Source organism: Rhinolophus hipposideros, assembly GCF_964194185.1.
Source record: "Rhinolophus hipposideros genome assembly, chromosome: 9".
NCBI lineage: Eukaryota > Metazoa > Chordata > Mammalia > Chiroptera > Rhinolophidae > Rhinolophus > Rhinolophus hipposideros.
The window spans coordinates 1,425,534-1,452,423 of record NC_138055.1 but is presented as its reverse complement, the minus strand read 5'-3'; the positions used below and the strand labels follow the sequence as shown (position 1 = coordinate 1,452,423).

Below are 26,890 nucleotides of genomic sequence, written 5' to 3'. Positions count from 1 at the left end.
CTGGCACACGTGAGGGGGCCGCGTGGAGAGCGAGGACACTGAGATCACCAGGGAAGCTTGCCCAGGAGCTGGGTGGGTCCCAGTGCAGCCCCCAAAGCGAGAAAGGCCCCCCGGAAGGAATCAGCAGAGCCTTGGGGCCACATTGGGGGTGGGGCTGATGGGCTCAGGGACCCCTCCAGTGTCACTGATGAGCGTGTCCTGGGATTGTCAGGGACAAGGCTGGGAGCTTTCACCCCACGGGCCTCCAGCAGGAAAGGGACAGAGTGGGGGAGGGGCCTAGGGCTCTGGCCGGAGGGAGCAGGCCCGGCCACCACCACTCCTGGCCGACGTGACCTGTGCACTTGGGGCTAAGCCTAGGTCCACTCAGTGGGGGCCTCACTCGCAGAGCCTGGGGTGACCGGAAGTACTCTGGGGCCCCATAGGGCTCTCAGGTGGCCCCCCAGCCCCGCCTTTACTTCCCCACGGCCCCTGGGCAGGTGCCACTGCGTGTGCTGTCAGCCCTCAAGGGCTCGTTGTGGACTTGGGGGCCACTCAGGAGAGTGTGAGAAGGAGGCTGGCCAAGCCACCTGGGGGGCCGGGGTGTGTGGAGGATGTGGGACAGGTTGCTGCGGCTGGTGTTTTGGGGTGTTCTCAGTGTATCGAGGTAGCACTGGTGACGAAGGCGTATGAATCTCAGGTGTGACGTTACAATTCCCTGTCTGTACTCTGCTCAGCCTCAAGTCTGTTTTCCTTCCGAAATTGGTGCAGCCACTGTGGAGCTGGTTTGTTTGTAAGGAAACGTTGTCTGTCTTTATTAAAATCTTTCTGTCACTCGTATCAGTCGGTGCCCATAAGTGGCATGTGATTAAACACCGCCGCTCGCGACTCCAGAACCCCACCCCACCAAGCTGAATCCCCGGTACATTCGGGCCACGGGGGACATCCGTCCTGGTTCCCAGGAGACTGAATGAATTCTGGCCACACCCGCCTGCGTCTCCGGCTCCCTGGGATTGGAATGGGCCCACGAGTGATGGTGATTGTGCCCACAGCTGACGTGGGTTGATTCTTCCCCAGATGGGAGGGAAGGAGGTGTGCACGGCCCCGAGCTCGCAGCCGCCTTCCCTCGTCCTCATTAGCTCCAGGAGCCTGCAGGAGATGTGGGGTCACAGTGGATCAACTAATTGAATGTGGGTCTGCGCGTCTGAAACCGGGGCCTCACCCCTCTCCCCACGAGCCTGCTGGTGTCCCAGCAGCTGGGTCCCAGAGACGCAAATTAAAACCTGGCCATTTTCAAGGGAGGCCATACAAATTAGCTAGCTTGCATTTTTTGCACAGTGGGCATTTTCTAGGCTGCCACCTAATTTAATTTTTGCTTTTCTGTTTTCCTGCTCTGTGTGCATAATAAGTTTCCTCGCGTGTGGATTTTGTCTGCTAAAGAGAAAACTTGTGTCATGTCAGGTGGGGTGGGATCTGATGGGAGCAGGGTGTAAATCGGGGTGCTTCATGCTGACTCCCCTCTGTGTGGTAAACGTGAGCCTGAAATGCAGGAGCATACCCGCATATGTGCGCCGGGTTATCCGTCTGGTAATTGGCTTATTATTCATTCATTCACCCACCGCTTGTTGGTCAGTCACGTGGGTGGAGGAGAGGCATAGGGGAGAGTGAGTTGTAAGGCACCCAGGGCGTGCAGTGCCGTGGGGCTGGGGTCCAGAGCGTGGCGCAGGCACCGTGGGACCCCGAGCGCAGCTGTCTCTTCCTGCCCAGACCTTGGCAGAGTTGCGTCAGGAGGGAGCGTTTCAGCAGGGTATTGAGGGATGAAGAGGAAGTTTCTCTTCCTAAGAGGAGGGGACCTCCTGGTCGTGTCCCTGAGCCTGAAGCGTTTTGGGTGAACTGTCCCCAGCCTGTGTGTGGCAGCATGGTGCTGTTTCATCTTAGAGACCCATCGGGGAACAGGTTGTGAAACAAGCTGCAGTCATCTCTTCAGGGCTCCGTGATTCCCAAGATCCAGGAACAATTCCTCACCCTAGGGCCGCCCCAGCCACAGACACCACAGTGTCCGGCGGGCTGGCCGAAGGCTGCCTCATCCACACCCGCTGCCGTGTGAAGCTCTGAGCTCCCTCTTGCCCTCTTCCCGCAGCAGACACTGCCCAGTGTCTCCACACGCCACCGTGAGGCCTGAGGCCCTGTCCCCAGCTATGACCCTGCCCAGCAGGCCACAGAAAGCCATCCACGGTCGGCTCTCCTCTTGCTGAGCCAGCATCTTTCTGTATAAATAGGGGTTCTTCCGCCCAGCAGCTGAGTTCCCACGAAACTCTTTTGAGATAAATCAAAGTAGAGAAAGTAGCATGGTGCCTGGGAGCCAGGTGCAGACAGCTGGGAGAGGAAAGGGCTGTTTCTGCAGCAGCTCAGCCGGGTGGAAGGCAGGACAGACTGAGGCCCAGGGCCAGGCAGGTGACCCTGGGAGCCCCGGGGGAGGGCAGGCTGTGGGCGAGCTCCCCGAGGCCTGGTGAGGGCCGCAGCTGGCTTGGGGGACAGGAGCTGGGCTGGCACGTGGTCCAGAGAGGCCTCGGGAAGTTGTGCGTGGTCAGCCAGGCTCTCCGAAGACCCTGCCAGGACCCCCTGGCTGATGCAATTGACCAGAGGCTCCTGCTGGGACCTGCCTGCCTGGTAGGTGACCGTGCCTGTATCCCTTAGCAGGGACTACCCCTGTGTCGCGTGCTGGCACGTTGGGGTTAGCCTCCCGTTCCTGCGGAGCTGGGGGTTTAAATGGTCACAGGGTGTGGAGTGGAAGCCGTGGCCACAAGCCCCACAGGTGCTCGGCGGGGGTGTCCGTGGGCCGAGTCCGTCTTCATCCACAGATGGCATCACGGCGTCGTCACACCCTGCAGTGACCTACGAGGTCCAGAGGCCCTTTGGAAGCTGACACCTGCTGAGCCGCCTGAGGGAACCGCTTTTCTCCTCGCTGACGTTTTCCCACCAACACGTGAGACACAGGCGTTGCATCCCAGACGCGGCCTGAGGCGCTGCAGAAGGGGCACCTGTTTGGTGGGTCTGTGCTCAGGTGCTGCCACACTCGGGATGACGGTGCCCACCCATCAGCAAGGAAGCAGAGAGCCGGACGGGTACAGGAGGGGCCCGGAGGTGTGTCCTCGTTGAGAAGGGGACGCAGGGATCTAAGAGCCCAGAAACACACCCACATGTGCAGTCACGAGGCTGTCAGAACAGTTCGTGGGGAGAGGACCGTTTTCAACAAATGGCACTGGGACAACTGGACGCCATGTGCAAAAGAATGAAGTCGGACCCCTACCTCACACTCTATAGGAAACCTAAGTTAGCGCGGATCAAAGACCTAAATGTTAAGGACTGAAACTACAAAACTCTCAGGAGAAAACAGGTAAATGTTCACGAGATTGGGTTTGGCAAAGGGTTCTTAGAGGTGACCCCAAAAGTACAAGCAACAGAGAAATAAACGGGTAAACGGGACATCCTCAAACTGAAAACTTCTGTACTTCAAAGGGCGCATCAAGAAAGTGAAAGGACTGCCCACGAAATGAGAAGAAATGCTCTAAATCATGCTTTTGATGGGGGCTTGTATTTAGAATATATAAAGAAGTCATATAACTTGACAATGAAAAGGTAAATGACACAAATAAGAAAAGGACAAAGGATCTGTGTAGACCTTTCCCCAAAGGAGACAAGCGTGGGAATAGCCAGTAAGCACATGAGGAGGTGCCAGATGTCCTTTGTCATTAGGAAAAGGCCATCACGCCACACCCATCAGCGTCGCGAGGGTCTGCCCATCAGACGACACAGTGCTGGCGAGGATGTGGAGACGTCGGGTCCCACCTGTGCCCAGCGAGTCCTGCCGTGTCCAGGAGCTGCGGGGAGGGTAGGCGGAGCCGTCTGAAACAGCTGAGCCAACAGGTGGGCTCACCTGGTCCTCTGGCCACATCAGCCATGTGGGGCTTGGCTGGAGGAGCTGGAGGTCCCCTTGCTCCACTGCCCGTCCTTTCACCTGTGAGGTGTCGTCCCAGGGCCTCTGAGCCCATGGTGGCTTATTCTCGCTGGACAGGCTGCTTGGAGAGGGGGCCAGGCACAGCAGGACCTTGGATGGACCCCCCCCCACTGGGCCTGGGGACATGGGTCCTCATGTCCACTCAAGCTCCCAAAGCCCGACATTGCCAAGGCACCTGGCCCCACTGGCGGAGAGGAAAAGGCCTCTGAAGGGGCGGGCAGCAGGCCTCACTCTTTTGAGGGCAAAGCTCGAATGTATTGCATTTCGGCACTTAGAGCAGGGCGTGTACGCGTGTGCACTTAGAAACGCGTGTGTGCCCTCTGCAGCTGTGTGCCTCCAGCCGGTCACTGCGCTCTCTGAGCTGTGGGCACAGAGGCAGCAGAAGGGCGTGAGGAGGCACAGCCGGCCGGGCTTCCTGCGCCGGTGACTTCCTGGGCGGCTGTGCCTGCTTTCAGGTGTGCTGGAGCCAGCCTGCAGTAAGTTGCGAGCGTCGTGGGTTAAATTTTCAGAAATTTCATGAGCTGATCGTTAAACACGGTCATTAAAAATTAAGTTGTGTATAAACTTGCCTGTAACTGAATTACCTTAAGAACAAAGGTGACCCACCTTGAGACGCTAGGAAAAGAAGAGCCAGCTAAACCCAAGTCAAGTAGAAGGAATAAAATATTAAAGTTTAACAAGGAATTAAGTGAAACAGAGGCTAGAAGACCCATAAAAATCAACTAAACCAAAAGTTAGTTCTTTGAAAGGTAAAGGAAATGAACACATCTCTAGCTAGACTAGAGAGACAGACAAAGAGAGAGAGAGAGAGAGAGAGAGAGAGAGAGAGAGAGAGAGAATGGGGAGAGGAGGAGGGAACGAGAGACAGGGAGGCAGGGAGAGATGAAGCCGTAGCTGAGGACTGAAGGACCGCCGTCTTCACGGTTCCTCTGCCCCCTACAGAATACGAAGGGTTAAAAGAATCCTGTGACCGCCTGTGTGCCCTCATACCACATATTACGTGACTTACACGAAATGGACACATTCGTAGAAACTGACCCGAGAAGAAACGAAAGTCTGAGCAGACCTATGACAAGTAAAGACTGAGTTGGCGACCTGAGAACATCTCAGCGAGAACAGCCCAGGCTACCAAGTTTAAAGAAGAATCAAGACCGGTCTTGCTCCGTCTTCCAAAACGTAGAAGAAGAAACACTTCTTACCTCACGCTGAGGCTCGTGTCACCGCGACGGCACAGGCGTGAGGCACACACATCACGAGAAAACCACAGACCTCACGACTGTAGATGCAGAAATCCTCAGCCGAATTCCAGCAAACAAATCCAGCCTCATATTCAAGGGTTGCACATCGCGACCAAACGGGGTTTCTCTCAGGGGGCGAGGGATGTTCAGCGCACGAAAACCAGTGAATGTCGTATGAGAATAAGGGACAAAAATCACGTCGTGAAACCTCAATGGCTGTAGAATCAGCAGCGCACAGCGTCCAACACCCTTTCATGATAAAAACACTCAGCAAACTAGGAGAAGAGGGACCTGCTCAGCGTGACGAAGGTCTCTGAGGAGCCCCGAAAGGTGACGTCGTAGGCACGGGAGGAAGACTGGATGCTTTTGTCCTGAGATCAGGGACAAGACGAGGACGTCTGCTCTCCACACCGCCACTCAGCGTGGTCCTGGAGCTCAGAGCGGGGCAGGTGGGCAGGAAAAATAAAGAGAAGTCCCCCTGACTGGGGAGGAAGACACACAACTGTCCGCAGGTGGCGTGGCCTTTCATAAAGAGCGTCGTAAGGAGTCCACACACAGGACTGCGACGGGGCTGCAGGACCTCCAGAGCGATGGATAAAGTCAACTGCAGTTCTCTGCAGTGGTGGCAGGTGACCTTAGGGAAGCAGTGCCGTTTACAGTTGCCTCAAAAAGAGTCAAATACTCGAGAATCAACCGAACGAGAGAAGTGTCAGATTCTTACACTGAACGCGTCAGAAACGGAGCTGGGGCTCCGCTGGCCGGAGAGCCCTTTCCCGCCAGGCCAGCTGGGGCCACCCCGTCACGCTGTGTGGCTCTCCAACCTCGCAGCAAGCTCCTGCCCAGGCATCTCTCCCCACCCGGTGGGTCGGCCTCATTCATCCAGTGTCTCCAGGACGCAGCCCACGGCCAGGGCTATGGCAGGTGGCCGGAGACCCTCTGTCACTGAGTCCTGACACCTGGAGACCGGTGGAGCCAGCGGTGAGCCTGCCGAGCTCGTGGGGACGAGAGGGGAGGACGGGACACCACTGCCCCTGTATCTGCGATGCCGTCCAGGTTCCTGGCAATCATTTAAAGTGACCAGTTCATGCTGTGCTAACAGTGTCCCTTCCCTCGTATACATTTTAATCAGCTTTTGAGAATAATCAGCTCGTGTGAGAAGGAACATGTTGGAAACATCTCTGAGGAAATTCTCTCCAGGCAGCCGGGAGCGGACGCACCCCAGCGTGTGTTCTCATTGTGATGGTTTGTGGGGACACGTGTGACATTCACTATTCGGGGAATGGTGCGGGGGGAGATCAGACCTGCTGTCTGTCTGTCTGTTAGTGCTGTGTCTGTCCTGTTGCATGTCCGTAGGTCAGGCACTTAGCAGACCCCCCACCCTGTTGGGGGCAGTGAAATCCATTACACTGAGTGCCCCCAGGGTCCGTCAGGGCCCCGCTCTGCTCTGGAGGGTGGGGACCGTCCTGTCCTGACACTGCAGGTGCTTGGTGGCCTCCAGGAAGCAGGGCGAGAGGGGTGTCACCTGCGGAGCCCTGCTCTGGATGGTGTCTAAATGCAGGTGCTTTCAGCAGCCCCAAAGCAGAGCCACAGTGGACGTGAGGTGACACCTTTGCACACGGTTACTAGCCACCAGCACGTACGTGTTTTGCGAGATGGCAAGGTCCTTACCGAAGCTCTGAATGAATCTCTCACGTTGTTTTCTCAGAAAACTCTAGAGGGAAGCAGGGTTATGACCTTCCCCCTTCAAAAACAGGGAAACTAGGCCACATGAAAGGGGGGCTCGTCCCAAGCCCACGGCTAGCGAGCAGGGGTCCGGGGGTCTCGGTGCCACAGAGGGAGTTGTTTTTCCCTCCTGGAATTGTCCCTGCAGCTCCAAGCCAGCCTAGGCCTGGCATGGCCAGTGCACTGAGAAAGGACCAGGCCCGTGGCCTCATTGAGGACCCCTGCGGAGACAGGGCGAAGGGTCCAGGTGGTGACCCGAGGTGTGTGGGGGTGGAGGGAGCAGGAGACAAGCCCAGAGGAGGAAACTAGGGACTTGGGCTGCGGTGTCCAAGGGGGCCTTCCTGGAGGAAGTGACATCCATGCCCGTCATGGGCCCACGGTTGTCAGGAGGACTTCACCAGGCAGTGCGTCCAGGGGACTTGCCAGCCCCTGGGCAGGGGCGCCATCCTAGGCAGAGTCTCTGAGAGCCATGCTGAGGGCACAGTGCCCTCTGGACCCTGCGGTTGAGGTTCCCCGTCCTTCCTGGGCGCGGTGGCTGCACAGGAGGGACACAGGCAGGCTCCCCGGCCTCGTGTCTGAGCTCTGGCCCGAGCTCATACGTGTCCAGGTTAGGGTCACACAAGCTCAGCGTCGTGGCTGGCACTGCCTTTGGCCCTGGTCCATCATGGGGCCGTGGCCAGTGGAGAGGTTACCCCAGCTGCCACGGTCTAGCCCTGGGGTCCCTGCCCAGGCAGCTACGGGGTAGCCCTGTGGACAGGGCAGAGCGCAGGAAGCCCAACCCACCGTCCCGGCCCTTCCAGGCTGAGCCCCAGAGGGCGACCCCGGGATGCTCGGCAGTGCCGGTCACGTCCCTCCAGTGGGCACAAAGCCCCTCCCAGGGCACTGTTGCTGCCACAGCTCAGGGCCGGGCCAGGACGTGGGTGTGGGGGGGTCCCCCTGGGAGGGGGCGCACAGCTGGGCTGGGGAGCTGCTCTCCTCCCTGTGACCCCCTGTCCTCCTGACGTGAGGTCCCCGGCTATGGTCCATGCGTGTGCAGCGGGACAGGCCCTGGGGCTGGACGGCACCCCCAGGCCTTTGCAGTTGGGGCAGAACGCCCGGCCCTGGGTCCAGACCTGCTGGCCACTCAGCCACATCCACACCTCCTGAAAGGAGGCCCTTTGATGGACGCACAATCTCATGCTCTCTTTGATGTTCTTTGAGATTTCAAACTAAATTAAACAGCGTGAGAAAAGCAATCCAGGGAAACAAGCCAGGAAAATTTGGACAAAACTGTCGTTTTGTCTTGGCAGATGCTTTGATCGGGCGACGTGGGGTGCTGGGGAGTGTGGCTGTCCCACGTCCTCCCGGCCCTGGGAGTGTCCCCAGGGGCCAGCGCAGCCTTCAGGGTCGGCTCGGGGAGCTGGGAACAGGTCTGCGCCCTGGCCAGCTGGGCAGGGTCGGGTCCCTCGTGCTGGCCGCGCAGGCACAGTCTGGCAGCCTGCTGGAAAGCGCTCTCTGATGCTGTCTGGACAGGAAGTTCAGGGCAGCAGCAAGTGAATGCTGGTGAGATGGGGCTGGTGACAGAAGCAGCGGTGACCGCGGACGAGCCATTCTGGAGGCACTGGCAGGTGCAAGGTCACCTGTGGGCCTGCGCACAGGTGCCCGGTGGGGTGGGTGGCGGACCCCAGGCAGGGAGGCACCCTGGATGGGCGTGAACGTGAGTGACAGCAGCGGGGAAGGAGGAGCAGCTCAGGACAGAGCACAGGCTTTGATCAGGCACAGGTGGCCTCCAGCTGGCAGTCCCCAGGGCGTCACTGCTGCCCGGAGCCCGGCGGTGGGGGTGCAAAGCCCTGAGGTGTCAGTGTCACCCCACCTTGTTCTCCGGGGCTGAGTGGGGAAGGAGGAGGCCTCCGGGGCAGAAGCTGAGACGGGATTACAGTTGCCCTTTAATTAATTACTCAGAGGGCCTGGTGGGATCATGGGACAGTGAACCTGGCAGGTGGGAGAGGAGGGCGGCCGTGCCCCCCGGTCCCCCAGCCGGGCGTCAGGAGCCGCGGGAGGACCAGGACCTTCATTCCGGGCGACTGACTGGCTGAGGCGACCAGCAGAAGGGCCACGGCTGTGTTTGCCTGGCTGTGACTTTTTCCCATTTTCAGTGTCTCTGGCTCGTAGGCGAGTCAGTTGGTTTCACAGCGTTTGCTTAAAATCGGGTGAACACACTCAGGTTCTAAGTGCATAAACTCCTGAACAGGCTGCTGCTCCTGAGCGTCACAGCTGGGGCACCACTGGAGGCTGAGGGGTCGCACTCTGTGGTGACGTAACCTGGCCCTTACAGGTCCTGAGCCTGCCCAGGAGAGCGTGAGCTGCCCATCCCTCCCCGCCCTGCGCTACGCTCGTCTGAGCGTGAGCACCGAGTGTCGTCCTGGTGGGGGCCTGAGCGGAAACGCAGGGACTGTACGAAGCACAGCCTCACGAGGTGGCACACGGGATTGCCCACTGGAGACTCAGCGCGTCCCGCCGAGCGCGGCTCACAGGGCCTGGGCCGTGGCACCTGCCCCCAGTGCTTGAAAGTTCAGCTGCTCTGTGTCCTCGTCAGCCCTGTCATTGTCAGCCCTTCACATTTAGCCGTCCCACTGGCTGTGCAGTGCTGCTGCCCTGGGGTGCTGGCTGCGTTTCTCGGGGTGGGGGTGGGCGGGAACGAAGCTGACCATGGTGCCACAGGCTCTCGGTCAGCAGGACAGCGTCTTCTGTGGGGTGTCCGCTCAGGCCGTCTGCCCGTGTTTAGTGGGTTGCTTGTCTTTCCTAAGTGACTGCAGGAGCTGTGTCTGTATTCTGCGTCTGAGACCCATGCTGGTCCCCTGTTCTGCTCACGTCCCCTCCCAGGCTGGTCTTTTCGTTTGCTCAGGGCTGTGTTTCGATGAACAGAAATCCTTAACTTTGTCTAGGTCAAATTGATCAGTCTTTTCTTTTGAAGTCATGCGTTTTGTGTTGTGCAGGAAATCACATTTTATCCCAAGGTCGTGGGACGCCCTCTGAGCTCCATCTTGCCTCGCTCCTTTAGCTCTAGGATCCCCTTCTGATGAATGTGTCCGGGGTGTGAGATTGAGCTCAAGTTTCCCTCTGTTTCTCCCCACGTGGATGTCCGACAGGTCCGACGTCACTTCTTGGCAAGTTCTAGCCTTATTTACTCATAATGATTTTCCCTAAAGTTCTAGAGCCCGTTTGGGGGCAGAATGGAAGAGAATGGTTTCCTCCTTGATTGTCTCACAGCTAATCAGACGGTCGTCTCCTGCTGTCCTGTCAGCTGACAGCTGGGGCTGCGGCCGCACAGATTCCTGTGTGTGCTGCACCTCCCCCGCATGAGAACGAACGCACGGAATTTCTGTTCCCCGTTTCCATTCCACCTTCGTGGACGTCTCAGGGTGCAAGTTGCAGTAAGGGAGTAGTGGATGTCCCCCACATCCCCTGCTGCCCCCACTCTGTGTCCAGCCCGGGCCTGGCTTCACAGGCCAGGGCGCTGGTCACCTTGTGGTGCCCCTGCAGCCACTCCGGCAGCCGGACACTTGAGGTGAGGGCCAGGCAGGCAGGCAGCAGACGGGTCCAGCTTGTTTCTCCTTCCAGCACGGCCGGTCCCTCATGGGACCTTGCGCCTGCTGACAACTGCCAGGCTGGACCCCACGGACATTTGGGGGGTTCTCCTGCCCAGGGTGGTCTGGCAGGCGGGCAGAGAACCCCCAGGCCGTGTCCCCCCATCTCTGTGCTCACAAGGCTGCACCTGCTCTGTCATCCCTGCTGCGAGACGGGCCACACGTCTTGTTCCTCAATGTCTGGCTGCAGTGGCATTGCTTCTCTCTGTTTTTAATTAATAGGCTTTCCTTTTAGAGAAGCTTCCGGTTTATAGAAAACAGCCCCGAGTAGGCAGGTTCCCACACACCCTCCCCCGACCGTCCGTGTCTTACCTTTGTTCTGGCAGAGACACTGTTATTAACCAGATTCCAGCAGGTTCCTTGGCCTGCGTCAGGGTTCCGTCCTCCCGTCGGACGGTGGCGGGTTTTGCTGCGTGCCTCATGTCTTGGACCCTCCATGACAATACCTGACAGAATAGCTGCACTGCCCTAAAACCCACCGTGGGAGTGGGCTGGGAACCCGCAGACACGCCGGGCGCCATTCCTGGGGGGAGGTCCCTGTGGCCAGTAGGAGGGGCTCCTGCCTGAGATGCACATGGTACCACAGGCACCGGGCTCCACACAGGACAGCCCTGGGGTCGTCCCCCTGGGTCCACAGGGAGGCTGGACCTAAGTCAGCTCTTGCCTCTCTTCCCTTTCACGAGGCCAGGCAGACGGTGAGGTGGGAGGTGAGGAGCTGTGCCCCCACGGGCAGGCCACCCTCCCCAAACCAGCCCCCCATGAATGAACCAGCCTTGGGAGAGCAGCTGCTTCCCAGGCAGCCTGGCAGGGGGCTCAGTGTGTGTTGTCGTCAGGCTGGAGCTGGTGCAGGACAGCCAAGCACAAGGTGACCTCATGCATCCAGAGACCCCGCAGACTGGCGGCCACCCCCTGGGGGCGAGGTTAAACCCCAAAGGTGGGACCAGAGAGGCACACGGCACAGTCCTGCCCGGCGTCGTCTTAGAAAGGGCTTCTTAGCCCCTCAGACACCCCCGTCCTGTCTGGGACACCAAACATTGGGGTGCAGAGGGCAAGCGGGGGTCCCCAGAGCTGAGTCTGCCTGCGAGCGAGAGGCACACCTGTATCCCCAGCTCTTGTTGCCTGGGGGTGTCATTCTGCATTCGTCTGGCACTTGTGCCCACGAGGTGAGCGCAACTGCGGTAGGAGGGACGTGGCCTCTGAGATTCAGCGCCTGAGTCAGAAGCAGAGGGAAAAATCGGAGGACTGCTAATAAAATTACATTTCCCGAGACAGCGTGAGGTGACCTGCATGTGCCCGCAGACTTATTGGCAGTGACACGGGTACTGTGTGTCAGCGGCCGTCCTCAGCGTGAAGGCCCGGGTCCTGAGCTGCTCTCCTGCCGGCGGTTATGATCTCACGGCACTGTCCTCAGAGCACCCACACCGCCTGGTAACTCACCGCCCTTTTAATTCAGTTTCTCTTATTTTCTGACTCTGCTGGCAGACGTCACCTGGGCCACAGAGCTTCTACCGAGAGCCTGGGTCTGTAGGCGTCTCCGTGGTCCCCAGCTCCTGTGTGAGACCAGGATTCCGGGTGGCGCCTAGGATACCAGCTGGTGCCCGATTCATGTCCCCCACCCCCGGGCTTGACGGAGGCCCTGCAGAGAGGTCTGGTGCTGGCCGTCATCGAGACACAGCCAGGTGGGCACTGACTCATCTCCAACACCCTGGACAAGGGGAGCAGGGCCCACAGCTCAGCCCCCAGGGCCTCGTCTGCAGGGAGCCTGAGAGCCACTCAAGCTGCAGGGGCCTCCGGTTGCCACCTCAGGCCCCATCCCTTGCTTTCCTCCAGCGTGTCACTTCTGGAAGGGTGGCTGTGCCCATCTCCTCAGTGGACCTACACACTGTCTCCATCCTGAGTGGGGAGGGTTCCCACCACCAGCCTGACGAGGCGTCACCGGCCACCCATGGGCCTCAGGGCTGCTCAGCAGAGTGAGTCTCACTGAAGGGCCCCTCGATGCCCAGGGCTCCCAGGGCCACATGCAGGGGGCTCCGTGGAGAGGAACCTACGGGCCTTCGCCACCCCCAGGACTCAGTTAGCATACTGGCCCAGAATCTGGCACCGGGGGATGGGGGTGCCATTTTGTGGCCCCATGCTGTGACAGCCAGCGCACCCTGCCCTGGGCCCACCTTCCCTGGTGCCGTCCTGCCTTTGCCCAGGAGTCACCCACACTCTGTGCTGGCCGCTTGGCACAATATCAAAGCTCAGGTTTTGAACCCAGATCTCACAGACCGCAGGCCAGCTGTCTCCTGCCTGAGCTGGCCTCTCCGTGCAGTCCATCAGGCATGGAAAAGCACGGCCTCTGGCCACTCCTTCGTGTCCCTGGGCCTGGCAGCCTGTCCCCGTCAGGTGTCTGAGTCTGTACGAACCACAGAAACGCAGAGATGGTGTTTACGAGTGAGGTGCGTGGACCTGGCCTTCGGTTAAGCATTTAAATCCTCTCAGCGGGGCGCTCGGGGTCCCTTTGTGACCTCTCTAGGGCTGCGAGGTGCCCAAGGGCCGTCATCCAGGTTGGCTGCCAACCGCCCTGCACTTTTTGGGTTCTTAATTGTGTTTTTTTTATGGCAAATAAATGGATATTTGTTACAGTTCTTCATCAGAGGACATTTTTCCTCTGAAGAGGCTGTTACAATTTGGTATACGGGGGTTTGGAACACTAATGAAGGGGCTGAAGGAAGGCTCTGAGGGTGACCACTCAGAAGCTGGGAGGCTGTGCCTAGTGGGCACTTGATAAATGAGTCTGTGTGAGCTTCCGGTCAGGCCTGGCTGGCTGGGGTCAGCGCCGCGGATGCGCCTCAGGGGCTGAGAACGGAGGGCGTGGGCACGGAGCCCCAGAGAGCAGGTTCCAGGCTCTCGGCCTCACGTGGGAAGGTGCAGGCTCGGGGAGTAGATGGCCGTCAGCTGTGACTAGTTGGCTGTCAGCTGTTACCGGTTAGCCATTAGGCACTGATGTAACTGCCGTGGCTGAGCTGGCAAGTGCGGGTTGCAGTTAGCAAGTGGGGTGGGTTGGCAGAGAAGCAGACGGCAGGCTGCAGATTGTGTGGATCCTGCTTCCTGTGTCTCGCTCGGCCACCAGCGAGACTAGGGTGCAGGAAGACCTGTCGTTGGGGCACTGGCGGATGTCTGCTTTTGTGTCTCCAGCCCAGCCGCCAGCAAGACTATAGTGGTGTGACTCCCCCATCTATGGCTCCGGGGGGGTTCCTTTTTGGCCTCGCCATGTCCTGCATCCTTAAGTGGGGAGTGGGAGCTGAGACCCCGCATGCCACCCCGCATGACAGAGGGGCCCATGGTGGGGGGCAGCCCAAGTGACTGGGCAGAGGTGAACCGAAGGGCAGAGCTCCGGGCAGCACACAGGGATGTAGGAGCTAGGGCGCAGACTGCACACCTGCCCGCCTGTCCAGGCAGAGGGAACGCTGGGTGGACGCATTCTGTCAGGGCGCTGATGGCAAGAAAGCGCTGGCTGTGTGGGAGGAGGGGCTTCCCAGTGGGGACAGTGACGAACGGCCACTACTCCGCAGCGGGCTCTACGGGCCCCCGGCGACTATTTTCTGAGCCATAAATACGCAGGGAGCGCCACTTCCAAAGTCGGGGACAGTCATCTGACTTATCTCTTTGGATGAAAAACCTGAACCTCGTTAAGTCAAACTGTCACTGCTCATCACCCATACATTAGGGGACGGGCGAAACATCGCCCACGGCTGTTTGTCAGGAAACGCCAGACGGTCCTTTGTATTCTGGGGACACAGCCCGCCCGGGATCAGACACATTTCGTAAATCATGCCTTTGACACTTGTGTTGCCCAGAAGCATGGAGAACCCCACCCTCCATGCCAACCAGGTGGTGAAGTGGTCACCCCAGCCCCCCAGGAGCGTGAGGAGCCAAGAAAACTGCGACAGCACCGACAGGCCCTGGGCCATGAGCACCGCCGCCCCCCCCCTGCACTGCAGGCACCCCCTTTCTCCTGGCCTACGCGCCCCTAGTACCCGTTGTGTTTGTGGAGAGGCTGCCTTCCCCACCCCCACCCGGGGCATTTCTGGCTTCTCGGGAGCTCCACTGAGGAGCGTGGAAGCCTGCAGCTCGATGGGGATGCCTTGTCACCTTGGGGCGGTCTCCACTGGTGGGGAGTCAGAATGCACCCCGCTTTCTCCTTCAGCTCTCAGCCCAGCTGAACCAAGAGCAGTCGACCTTCAATGTCATGTCCTGGTAGCACGCTGTCGAGACAGAGTAGGTTCCGGGGAAACCCGCCACAGGCAGGCCCGTCAGACAACCACCAGCCGTCCGAGGCCTGAGACCCAGGTCTGGACGCTCAGGCAGGACGGGGGGCCTCCTGGAGGGCCCCCGGGAGCATGCCTCACCCGCCACTCAGTCTTAGAGCCCAGAGCCCACGTTTGCAGGAAAACACACGCTGCCGCCTGCCAGTGCCCCAAGGATACCTGGTGCCACGGAGCCTGTTGGGGTTCCAGTCACGAGCCTTCCACTTAGTAACTGGCATCTTTGAAGCAACCCCTCACCCTGTCCAAGCCTCAGTTTCCTCATCTATAAAGTGGGTGTAGCACTTGTTCCAAGGACCAGAGACAGCATCAGTAAGAGGTAGGTAAATCGTGGTATTTACCGCCCTCAGTTAATGTGGAGCCTTCCGTCCACACACTTCCCTCTCCTGGACCACGATTGCCACCACTCCTTATCCTTTGCTTGGGTGTCAGCTTCTGCTCATCAGGTCCTCACTGGTGGACCTGGGAGAGGTGGCCTGGCTGCCTTGGTCTCTGACAGAATCACCCACTTTCACACTCATCTTTAAAACTAGCATCACATATTAAATGTCTGTGGTAGGTGATTTGGACAGTAGAAAACAATAGCGTCTAGAAGAAAGTGGAAGTCCATTCTTCATACCCACAGAGAACTACCGTTAGCTTGTTTGAAAGCATTAATTTCCCTTGAATGTATCAGGGAACAACTACAACAACAAAGCCAAGATTGAAGAAATTTCTGGGTGTCAGGGAAACCTTTCCTCAGAGCGTGGTTTGTGTCACGTGAACTGCAGCTCAAGGTCACTTCGCTCAGAGCTGAGGACCTCGTTCCAGGCTGTGTGGTCTGACGCCAGGGTGACGGCTCCCTCCCTCCGTGGCCAGTGGCCTCTGCTCCCCACGCGCCTTCCTCCCGTCCCATCCCAGAGCCTGTCAGTTGTTTCTTTTGAATGTTGGGTTCAGCGGTGGTGGGTTGTAAGCAGCTGTGTGGACGCTCAGGGGCACTTTGAATGGACACTCAAGTTCAGCTCAGGGAACTTCCCACCTGCAATCTCTGTTTCCTTCCCGCCGTTGTCTGCACTGTCTGGGAACTCTGTGAGGTCCGTTGTCCTCAGTGGAACTAGAATCTTGACGCCCAGGACGTGTGGGGTGTCTGTAACTGTCATAAGGACTGTTGGTGCCTGGGACCAGGGACGCCCCAAGGCTGGTGGCACCCCGCCCAGAGAAGTTGGCGTCGGCTTTGTCGTTGGGTTTTGGGTTATATCCCCATCGTGCCGAGTCCATGCTACTCTGCACATCTTCTGCTCCCGCTTTTGACTTCTGGGGACTCGTACGTTGCCTCCTTGCTGCCCTTTTGAAGAAATCTACCCTCATTTAGTGGAAGAGGCGTCCATGTCAGCCGCTCTGAGGATATTCTTTGGAACACGCTGACCGGTGTGTCCGCTTCCTCTGCTGTCCGATTTCTGCTTGCCTCCCTCTGCTGGGGCTTCCTCCCAGGGAGATGTTTATTTCCCGTTACTTCCATCAAACTTTGCAAAATTTAAAACATGCCAGAAGCTCCCATCAACACCCCTCTCCGATTCTAAGGTAACCCACACGTGCACAACTATTTGATCTGGTTTGAAGCAGTCCGTCCTTTATGCAAACGCGACAGATCCTGGCGCAATGTCCAGACACAGCCTCTCTCATGCGCTTCCCCACACACCAGCGGCACGCGGGGCAGGGGCTCAGGGTGGAATTCGTGGGATCTTGGATTCTGGGCAACCCTGCACAGTTTAGGCCACTCTCCTGGAGACGCGGGCCTTTTGCTGGTCACTCCTGAGTGTGGGATGTGGCCCCTGCCCTGTGCCCCATCGGGGCGTCTGTGCTGGGCATCAGAAATGTGCCTTGGAGTTCTCATCCTGGTGCCTGTGCAGGAGGTACCTGTGCAAACAGGGTCTTTACAGCTGTCGTCAAGCTCAGATGACCTTTGTGGATGGCACGAGGAGCTCAGAGGAGGGCAAGCATGCATAGACTGGGTGACACGTAGGCTGTACATGCTGCGGGCGTCATAAGGGAGGCTGGGTGGGGTCAGTACAGCCACCCCCCTCAGCCTCCCTTCCTTCTTCTGAAGCTTGCTTCAGGCAGGGGGAGGGGAGGGGTCCCTGAGCAGAGGGTTCATTGGTCCTCCCAGCAGGCATGACTTTCTGAGGCTACCAGGAGTCTCAGGCAAGTTCAGAGTTTCCTGGTGCCGAGCACCCAGAGGTTTGGATGGATGATGGATGGATGATGGATGGATGGATGATGGATGGATGGTAGGATGGATGGATGATGGGTGGATGGATAGTGGATGGATGGATAGTGGATGGATGGATGATGGATGGATGAATAGTGGATGGATGGATGGATGGATGATGGATAGATGGGAGGATGGATGGATGGATGGATAGTGGATGGATGGATGGATGGATGGATGGATGGATGATGGATGGATGGATGGATGGATGGATGGATGGATGGATGATGGATAGATGGGAGGATGGGAGGATGGATGGATGGATGGATGGATAGTGGATGGATGGATGGATGGATGGATGATGGACGGATGGATGGGAGGATGGATGGATGATGGAAGGATGGATGGATGATGGATGGATGGATGGATGGATGATGGATAGATGGGAGGATGGGAGGATGGATGGATGGATGGATAGTGGATGGATGGGTAGATGGATGGATGATGAATAGATGGATGGATGGGAGGATGGATGGATAGATGATGGATGAATAGATGGATGGATGGACAGACAGAGGGATCAATGGACAGGGGATATTTTTCTGAATATTTCCTGGGTCTCACAGTGAAACCTTCTGTGAGCGGTGATAGTTCTAAGTCCTGGTGTGGGGTGGATTCCCTGAGGAGCACTGAGCATTCTTGGCCTGAGTGTCTCTGTGCCATGGCCAGTGTCTGCCCTCTACAGGCAGGGACACACTCGTGCTCAGCCAAACCCCTCAGTTCCCTCCCACCCCCCGAGACTGACCCACAACACTGCCTCCACCTCCAAGGGCACACTGGGGGTGACTTCACTGAGGGGTGTCCTCTCTAATGAGGGAATGCCCCATCTTTGAAAAAGGGAAGGTGTGGCTGTGCCCACATCGTGAAGGCTTGACTTTCCCAGTGACCACCCGTGCCCCAGCACACAGCCTCGGCGTCCCCAGAACCAGAGGCGGCACTTCCCTCCACATATTAAAATTAAAAACTGGCTGCCCTTTTGTCTTCCTCTCAAGTGGCTTCTGTCAATTTGTGGGAGTTTGCCCAAGAAAAACTATTGGAGTGTTTGTTTGTTTGTTTGTTTGTTTTCTTCCCCCCCCCTCCACTTACATTTCTTAATTCTAATGGAATAATGAAACAGGTAGCTCTCTCAATCTAATTTGATTACTCGCATTTGGAGTGTTTCCCACCGGTATGGTGCCGTTCACGGATCACAAAGCGAGACTTTTCCATTCTTGAGGGCCACTGGGGACAGTTCCCAGGCAGCTAATGAATCACACTAATCAGAGAACCAACTTGAAAATTAATACATTCTACTGTAACTATTTAAAGAAAAAATAATTATCGAGACTGTTCTCACTAAATTATGCTGTCTGGAAGTTGCAGGAAGAATATCTTGTCTAATTTTAAGACGTAATCTGGGTTTTGCAGATTTTTCTTTTCGTATGTGATTAAAGGGTTCAGTGTTGAGAAGACGAAGGGGTGGCCTTTCTTCCTGCTTTCGGGGGCTTGGGAGTGAAGCCCAGCCAGCCTTTTCCTTCTTCGGAGACCCGCCCTGGAGCGAGAGCTGGGCCCCCCAAGCTGCTCTGGGGACTGTGGGTCCCTGGCTGCCTCCAAGGGTGGGTTTCTTAGTATATGGGGTGAAAAGGAGATGTTTGGCGTCCCAGTTCCCGGAGCGCAGATGCCCCAGCTTAGCTGTGAGCAGGACATGAGAGGGCCGTGTGTGACCTTGGTGCATGTCCTTCCTGCCTCCTTCACCCATGTCCCTCCTAGGACCCGGTGCTCAGAGATGCTCTCAGCTGCAAATTCGCAAAATGGACAATGCTATGTGGGGGACGCAAGCTTCTGAGACTCCTGGGAGCCCTTCCTCTACTGGTGCCCCCTTCTCCAGGGGGGGACGTGCGGCAGGCAGCGGGCATCAGCTCAGGGACCACCTGGTGCCGGGATGGGGCGCTCCTCGACCCCTGCTAGGCCAGCCCTGCCAGCCCTGCGCCTTCCACCTCCCCAGTGAGGGATTGGTCATCCCATCATGTGGGACCCACATTCACGCAGCAAAGCCCAGTCGTAGGGCCGGAATCGCCATGGAGAGAGAGTCCAAGCTCCTGATGAACAAAGAACACGCAAGTTCCATGGAGACACTAGGTTCTGAGAAGGGCTGCTCGGCCACTGGCTGTTTTCTGTGACCACGGTGCTAGTGTCCGGCCAGGTCTGAGCTGAGTTCATGCTCCTCCCCGTCTCGGATCTCGGGAGCCTCCAGCAGTGCTTGGGAGACAGATGGCCTGGCCCCCTCCCACCGGACTCCCAGGGTGGGGGCAGGCTGTTTGTGATTGGCCGAGGGCCTCTACCCTCCATCCCGCAGGACCCGTCTGGGGGGTGACACCACCCAGCCTCTGCCCTGAAGGCCTCCTGCGAGCTTCCCTCTCCCTCCTGGCTCAGGGCCTCACCTTCCCTTTGTCCTCCCAGCGCCAGGCCAGTTTCCCCACAGGCACTGCCCGTGGCAGGATGGCGCCTCCCCCTGTTGTCCCAGCTCCTTGTGAGACATGGGCTCACCTGACAGCAGGAGGGAGGTGTCCACCCCCACCTCCCCTGGGCACTGCAGATGCCACGTCAGTGCTCTTGCCCTCCGGCTGGCGGTCTGGGGAGCTGCCCAGAGGAAGGCCCTTCTCCCTGACCAGGAGCGACTCGGCCGGGGCTCTCGGGCCAGGCCCTCCCCGACCTCCACCCCCACCTGCTCAGGGAATGACTCCGGGCGGGCAGACCCCGTGAGCAGATGCACAGAATATGCTGGGACCCTTAGAGAGCCCCCGTTGAACGGGGTCCACAGTCCGCAAACTGCTGCCTGAGGGTGGGGTGCGTGGGGCCTGGGCGCCCTGTGGGGCTGTTCCCACTGTGGGCCCAGCGCAGTGAGCTTTACACTGTCACCTGGAGCAGAGGCTCTCGTGTAAAGGACTTAGTGTCCAGGTGTGGCTGCTTTGGCTCGTGCTGCGTCCCCTGCCCGGGACACACGCTCTGTCAAGCCCATGTCACCTCTCATCCTTCTCTGACTCAGCCCAGCAGAACCTCCCCCACGGGGGCCGCTGGCCGCAGGCCCTTCCGTCCGGGTGCTCCCAGGTGGGGCTGCGAGCTGAGGCTGGGCCAGACGTGGCTGCGCACCCGGCACGGCCCTTACCTGGCGCTGCCTCCCTCCTGAGGCTCCCTTGACTCCAGGGCAGCCCGGGGCGGGGGGCGGGGGGCTCTCCTCCCAGAGCAGCTCCTGGTCTGGCCTCGGGGTCTCTGGGTTCCTCCTGCCCCTTCTCCCCAGGGACCCCGTGCTCTCTCCCAGCTGCCACGAGAACCCGTGCCAAGCTCTTAGCCGGGCGTCTGGAACCAGGTCAGCAGCCGTGGCTCCCGTGACTCCAGGCCAGGCTCCGCCTCGGCCCCCGTGCCTGGCTGTCAGCCCGAATCCATGCCGGCGGGGACCGTGCCCGCGGCAAAGATCCGGAGCATATTTTGGGGCCACCGGAGGCAATTTTATATACCCAGTTCTCCAAACAGGAGTCAGTCGCAGCCTGACACTGGGGGCAGGTTGAGGGCGTAGAATGAGTCCTGTAAATCGTGATGAGTGTCACACACCCACGCTGAGAACCCAGACGTGGCAGACACATGCAACAGGGTCCGTAATTACTAGAAATTAAGTAGAATGTGAGAATTTAGAAGCTTTAGAATTTACTGTGTGCATACCTATGTCGTCTATAACGACATCTGTCCTAACGCTGGAAACCCTTGTGGGGGCTGTGGGAGGCGTGTGTTCCCAGGCAGGTCAGTCTGAGGTGGGCACGTGTTCTGGGCACGGACCCCAGGCCCCGTGGGCCCCAGGCGGGAGCCGCCCAGAGCCGTTAGCCGGGGTCTCTGGTGCCAGGCGGGGTTTGTGTTGTGGCCCCACCACCATGCAAGCTGCAGGGCCTGGGTCCGTCTTCTGTCACCCAGCTGCTGTCCCCAGGCTGTCCCCAGCTGCTGTCCCCAGCGTGCCTGTGGCCTGCCTCAGCCTCGGCCAGACGTCAGTGGCAGCAGCCTCTCGCTGGGTGACCTCCAGCTCTCCGCTGGCCTGATGCATGAGCACGAAGCCCTAAGCCACGACGCAGTGGGGCTTCTGCAGCTACAGCAAGTCAGCCCTTGCAAAAGCCCCCCATGTAGATGCAGTCACCCTAGTTGACAGATGGGGAAACGGAGGCACAGAGAGGGTGGGCGCCTCGCCTAAGGGCCCCGCTGTGAGCAGCGGTGCTGGGACTAGACCCAAGGCCGGCTCGGGGGGCCCTCTGACCTCCCAGCCCCATAGGCCTTCTGCCTGAGCGGGCACCCCTGCCACAGGGGCCTTAACGCACCCCCGATGGAGCAGAAAGGTGAGAGTCCAGGCCTCCTGCGTCCTGTAAAATGTTTGCTGCGGGGACCCTATCCCCATGGGCCACGTCTCAGTCTTCATGTGGTAGATTCTTCTGGAACCCAGGGGACGTCTCACGTTTGACGCTGTGGGTCAGTGTGCGTGTAGTTGTGTGTGGTGACAAATGTACATATATAATGAGCATGTGTGCATGCGTGTTAAATGGCAGCCACCCCGCCCCTGGGTGTCGCCTGACCCCTCGGTCACCAGTAGTAACTGGGAGGGTCTGGGGACATACACTTCTGGGCCAGACGCTACCAGAGAGTCACCTCCCCATCTCAGATGGACGAGGCCCCTTTGGGTGCCGTCTGAGAATATAGCCAGAGCTTCTCCTGGAATCCCAACTGGTCTTGCTCTGGTTCGTTTTTCCACACTATTGATAAAGTAAGAAGGTTCATGTGTTAATGGAAATGAAGAAACAGTTTATTCCAAGGGGGCCGTGCAGTTTACCAGCCACAAGGGGCCTGGGAATCGAGCGAGCAGCGTGGTCTCCCCGGGAGGGTCACCGCCGCTCGTCCCTGTCCCTCTGTCCAGGCTGGCATCGTGTCTGTCACTGTACCTGCTGTCTGTGGAAGTCGTGTCAGGCCAAACGGGGGTCTCCTTCGGGCCGTCTCAGTTCTCAGTCTGATTGCTCAGGTTTGGGCGTGGCTAAGGCCCTCTGGCGGGGCCAAAGGGACAGCGGGAAATGATATCAAAGGCTACCCCACACCTTGGTCACCGTGCACGCCTGTGTCCAGATCCCTGTGTCTCTGGGCTGGGGCCGCAGTGGGCCACCCCGGAGCAGGCTGTCCCAGGACACTGCAGCCCCTTTGGCTGGGGCAGGGAGGTGGGGCCTCATGCAGCCCAGGCGTCCCCCTCGGTCCTGCTGGCCCCATGCATATCCAGGGCTGCGTCCCCCACTCCGGAGGTCCCCCTGGCCGGGCCCCACCCTGCTCCACTGACCCCTCTCCTTGTGTGGACAAAGCGGTCCTGAGACATCAATCATGTGAAAACTCTTGCTAAGGGAAAGATACTTGCCTGCAGCCCCACTGCTGCCCCAAACCTTTTGCAGCATAATGTTGCAGGAATACAAGCCGACAGCAAGCAGGAGCCCTCTTTAGACGAGAGACTGGAATAAACCGAAACCCATTTACAAAGTAAACACAAACAAACAGCAAGACAAGTAGCATTCAGATGTGCAGCATTAATTTGGCAAGGCAGAGGTGTGTGCAGACACGCTGCAGAGGTGGGCTCCCCGTGACACGGCCTGCTGGCTGGCTCGCCCGTGTCACATTTCCTCCCGTGCTTCATGGGACGGCGTGACCTTGAGGACAGCTCCCCGCAGGCAGCGCGCTGTGTGAGGTCGGTCGGGGTGCTGACTGCCCAGGTGTAAACAGACTTTGTATTTTTCCCAGAGCTGGCCGCGAGGCCCTTCGCATGGGGACCCTGATATCTCCCCATGCTGTCTTGTCCCCGTGAATTCAAGCTTTGTCCTGCAGCGTGACCAGGCACTGCCTTAAAGGGAATGGCCCAGTCATGGTGGGGGCTGGGGACAGAGAGAAGCATGCGTTTTCTGCCGCACATTTTGCTGGTGAACTGCTCCAGGACCAGGGAGCGAGCGCTGTGTTGGGGAGGGGGACAGTGTGTGTCCCTGGGTCCTGGGTCACCCGCCCGAATGTGACACGCGGCACCTGGGCCCCAGCCCATGTTCCTGTTGGAATCACTTCACATGATGCCGGACACACAGCCTCAGGAAAGAGGGGCAGACAGTTAGGGCTCTGAATGCGCCCTGAAGCCATGGCCGGGCTGATCCCAGGCAGCCGCAGGTCCCTAGCTTTTTCTAGAAAGGACTAGGAACTTCAGAGCTCAGTGGCCGCCATCGTCCGTCCTCATGTAATAAAAGACAGAAGGCACACGGTCTCCTTCTGTCTCAGGAGGAGACGCTCCCCCCGGGCGCCTGACATGGGTGAGGAGGCGCCTGGTCCTTGCAGACCCTCCCTCGGGTCCCACCCGCTGTCTGGTGTGGCCCTGCTCCCCTGGGGAGAGGCTGCTCTGGCCTCAGTGCAGCCCAGCCCCCCGACTTTTCTTGGAGGTGTCCCCGCTGACCCTTTGCCAGACCTGTGTCACCTGTGGCTGCCACGATCTGGCATTAACCCCAGTACAGTTTGCAAATTGTTTTGTCAGCTCTGTCGCTCACACATGTCCAGGCTGCAGCAGCAGCAATGTGTGCCCGGAGCACCTGAACGTCCCGGCAGAGGGACACTCAGAGCCGGGAAGGAGCAGGCCGTGCTGGCCGGAGCCCGAGGCCCTGGGGACCACCCACTAGAGAGCGGTGAAGCCCACCGTAGCTGCACACTGTGAGTGTGGGTGTGCATAGGTGCTTGTGGGTGTGCACAGGTGTATGTGGGTGTGCACAGGTGTATGTGGGTGTGCACAGGTGTGTGTGGGTGTGCATAGGTGCTTGTGGGTGTGCACAGGTGTGTGTGTGCACAGGTGTATGTGGGTGTGCACAGGTGTGTGTGTGTGCACAGGTGTATGTGGGTGTGCACAGGTGTATGTGTGTGTGCACAGGTGTGTGTGTGCACAGGTGGGTGTGGGTGTGCACAGGTGTATGTGGGTGTGTGCACAGGTGTGTGTGGGTGTATGTGCACAGGTGTGTGTGTGTGTGCACAGGTATATGTCGGTGTGCACAGTTGGGTGTGGGTGTGCACAGGTGTGTGTGGGTGTGTGTGCACAGGTGTGTGTGTGGGTGTGCACAGGTGTATGTGTGTGTGCACTGGAGTGTGTGTGTGCACAGGTGTGTGTGCATGTGCATAGGTGCTTGTGGGTGTGCATAGATGCGTGTGGGTGTGCATAGGTGGGTGTGGGTGTGCACAGGTGTGTGTGGGTGTGCATAGGTGCTTGTGGGTGTGCATAGGTGCTTGTGGGTGTGCATAGGTGTGTGTGGGTGTGCATAGGTGCTTGTGGGTGTGCACAGGTGTGGGTGTGTGCACAGGTGGGTGTGCACAGGTGTGTGTGGGTGTGCATAGGTGCTTGTGGGTGTGCACAGGTGTGTGTGTGGGTGTGCACGGGTGTATGTGGGTGTGCACGTGTGGGTGTGGGTGTGCACGGGTGGGTGTGGGTGTGTGTGCACAGGTTGGTGTGGGTGTGCACAGGTGTGTGTGTGAGGTGGAGGGAGACTGGGGGGGTGTGCCACCCCAAGGCCATGCTGGACAGGGTCCCAGGGCTGCGTTGTCCCCTCAGAGGCTGAGGTTGGCTGAGCTGGTCCAATTCCGGCTCTGAGACGCAGTCTGGACAACCTGCTCTCTATCTTGTCTGGGGACGGGCACGAGTGGCCATAAATGACCCTATGCCTCTGACCCGCCGGGACCCCAGGAGCCACCGTGGTGGTGACACGTGAGCAGGCTGTGACCAGTGTCCCCAGCTGTCAGCCTCCGTCACTCGGGCTTCCTCAGCACCATCAGCCCTTGGGGACGCTGTCCCCATGCCGAGAGCTGCCGCCCTGTCAGGGGCCAGAGGAGATGAAACTGTGACGTGGGCATGAAAGGCCCTTTTGTCCCTGGGACGTGGTGGCCCGGCGCGGGGCCTCCAACCGCCTCCAGCAGGAAGTGGGCTCAGGCTGGGTGAGCCAAGTCCCTTGGGAAACAAAAGGCCGTGTGTGCTCAGCCGCGGCCTGCAGTGCCCTCTGCAGGGCTGGTACCGGCACACCCAGGCCATGGTTATGTGGGGACGGGGCGGCGACCCCCAGTACCTGCTCGTCTGCGCGTTCTGCAGGCGTGTCCACCTGGCCACTGTGCGCCCGTGTGCACATGTGTGTTTATTTGAGCATGTGTGCATGTGTGCACACGTGTGGGGCCAGGCACCTTGGCTGCAGCTTGAGCAGGACCCATAACCCCTCTCTCCTTCCTCCCTCAGCACCATGTCACATGGTGTCACATGTTCACAGGGCTGTCTCCCCATGACATGGGGACCACATGTCCCCTGCCCCACATCTCCCAGGCATCACCACGTGGGCTTCTGGACGTGAATGGGACCCGCATGGAATAGACCGCAGGTGGCGTGTGGCAGGGGCGCCTTGGCCGAGGGCGTGGAGCCACGTAGAACTGAGGCCACGGTGGGACAAAGGGACGCGTGCCAGCCTGTGGGAAGCAGGGGAGGGTGGCACGCTCTCCCAGGTGTTGGTCCCCCGTCCCCAGCCCCACAGTCCGAGTAACTACAAGTGACCGTGAGTGACATGTATGTGGCCACTGACCAGCTGAGCCCTGTGCTGCCAGGTACTCGGTCTGCGCCTTCTCCTCAGTCCCCCTGGGCAGGCCCAGCCCACAGTGCGAGTACCGCTGGCCCGAGGTCCCCTGGCTGGCGCTCGATGGTACAGGGTTTGAACCCAGGCCTGTCGGCCTCCAGCTGGCCCGCTAGCTTCTGGAGCTGGCCACGTCATAGCATGTCACACGGACCAGCCAGCACCGTGCGGGCGTCAGGACCTGAGTTCAGAGGCTGCCTCGCTGGGTGGCCCTGCCATGTGTGTCCTGTTCAGGGTGACACAGGTCTCTGTGGTGGCCTTGCTGAGCTGGGCCTGCCACCTTCAGAGCCTCGTTCCGTCCATCCCTGCGCCTGGGGCAGCGAGTTGCTGCTCTTGGCTCCTGGGACAAGCACTGCTGTTGGGTCCCAGGCTTCCCTGGTCACAGGGGTCTGAGCCAGTGACGCTCTACTGTCCCTGTGTGCCTGGGGGTGATGGGACACACGAGAGCAGAAAGCACGGCTTCTTCTATGCCCCTGGGGCCTCTTCCCACCCCACCCTTCTGGTTGGTCCTCTGCGACCAGGGAGGCCAGGCCGCCCTGACTGACGCCAGGCTTCCCCTCCCGGACGTCCCACGCCAACACCCACTGCTGCCTCCCGTGTCCCGGGCGAGTGGGGACTGACTGGCTCTCTTCTCTCCCACAGCACGGATTATCAGAACAAAGCAGTGGTGTGATATGCTCCCTTGTCTGGAGGGCGAAGGCTGTGACTTGTTAATCAACCGGTCCGGCTGGACGTGCACACAGCCCGGCGGGCGAATAAAGACCACCACGGTACGTACGTGGCCGTCTTGGCCGTGGGCCCGGGAGGGGAACACGCCAGGGGAGGTGGCCCTCACACCAGCAGTGACAGGGTCAGAGGAAGCAGCACCAGCCCTCTCCACCGCTCCCCCGGGGCTAGGTCAGTCTGTCCCCAAATGTCCTTGGCCCATCAGATGGTCACCCAGTGTGATGGGTGCCAAGCAGCTGGACAGAATCGCCCCCAGGCTTATCAGCCCAGAAGCTACAGCAGTGCCCACGCACAGGCGATTGGAGGTGGATGGAAGTTGTCTTGTTTCTGGGGAAACGCTAGAACCCCGCAGAC

The 26,890-nt window shown here is 59.1% G+C and overlaps 1 protein-coding gene across 2 annotated transcripts in view; it reads left to right on the top strand.

Annotated features, from left to right (window-relative positions):
• TAFA5 (TAFA chemokine like family member 5) overlaps positions 1-26,890 on the top strand; it is a 169,790-nt gene that overhangs the window by 113,101 nt on the left and 29,799 nt on the right. For both annotated transcript variants that reach the window (XM_081060717.1, XM_081060716.1), the window contains exon 3: positions 26,453-26,580. In XM_081060717.1, coding sequence (XP_080916843.1) covers positions 26,453-26,580 — 128 coding nt within the window. The remainder of the gene's footprint in view (positions 1-26,452; positions 26,581-26,890) is intronic.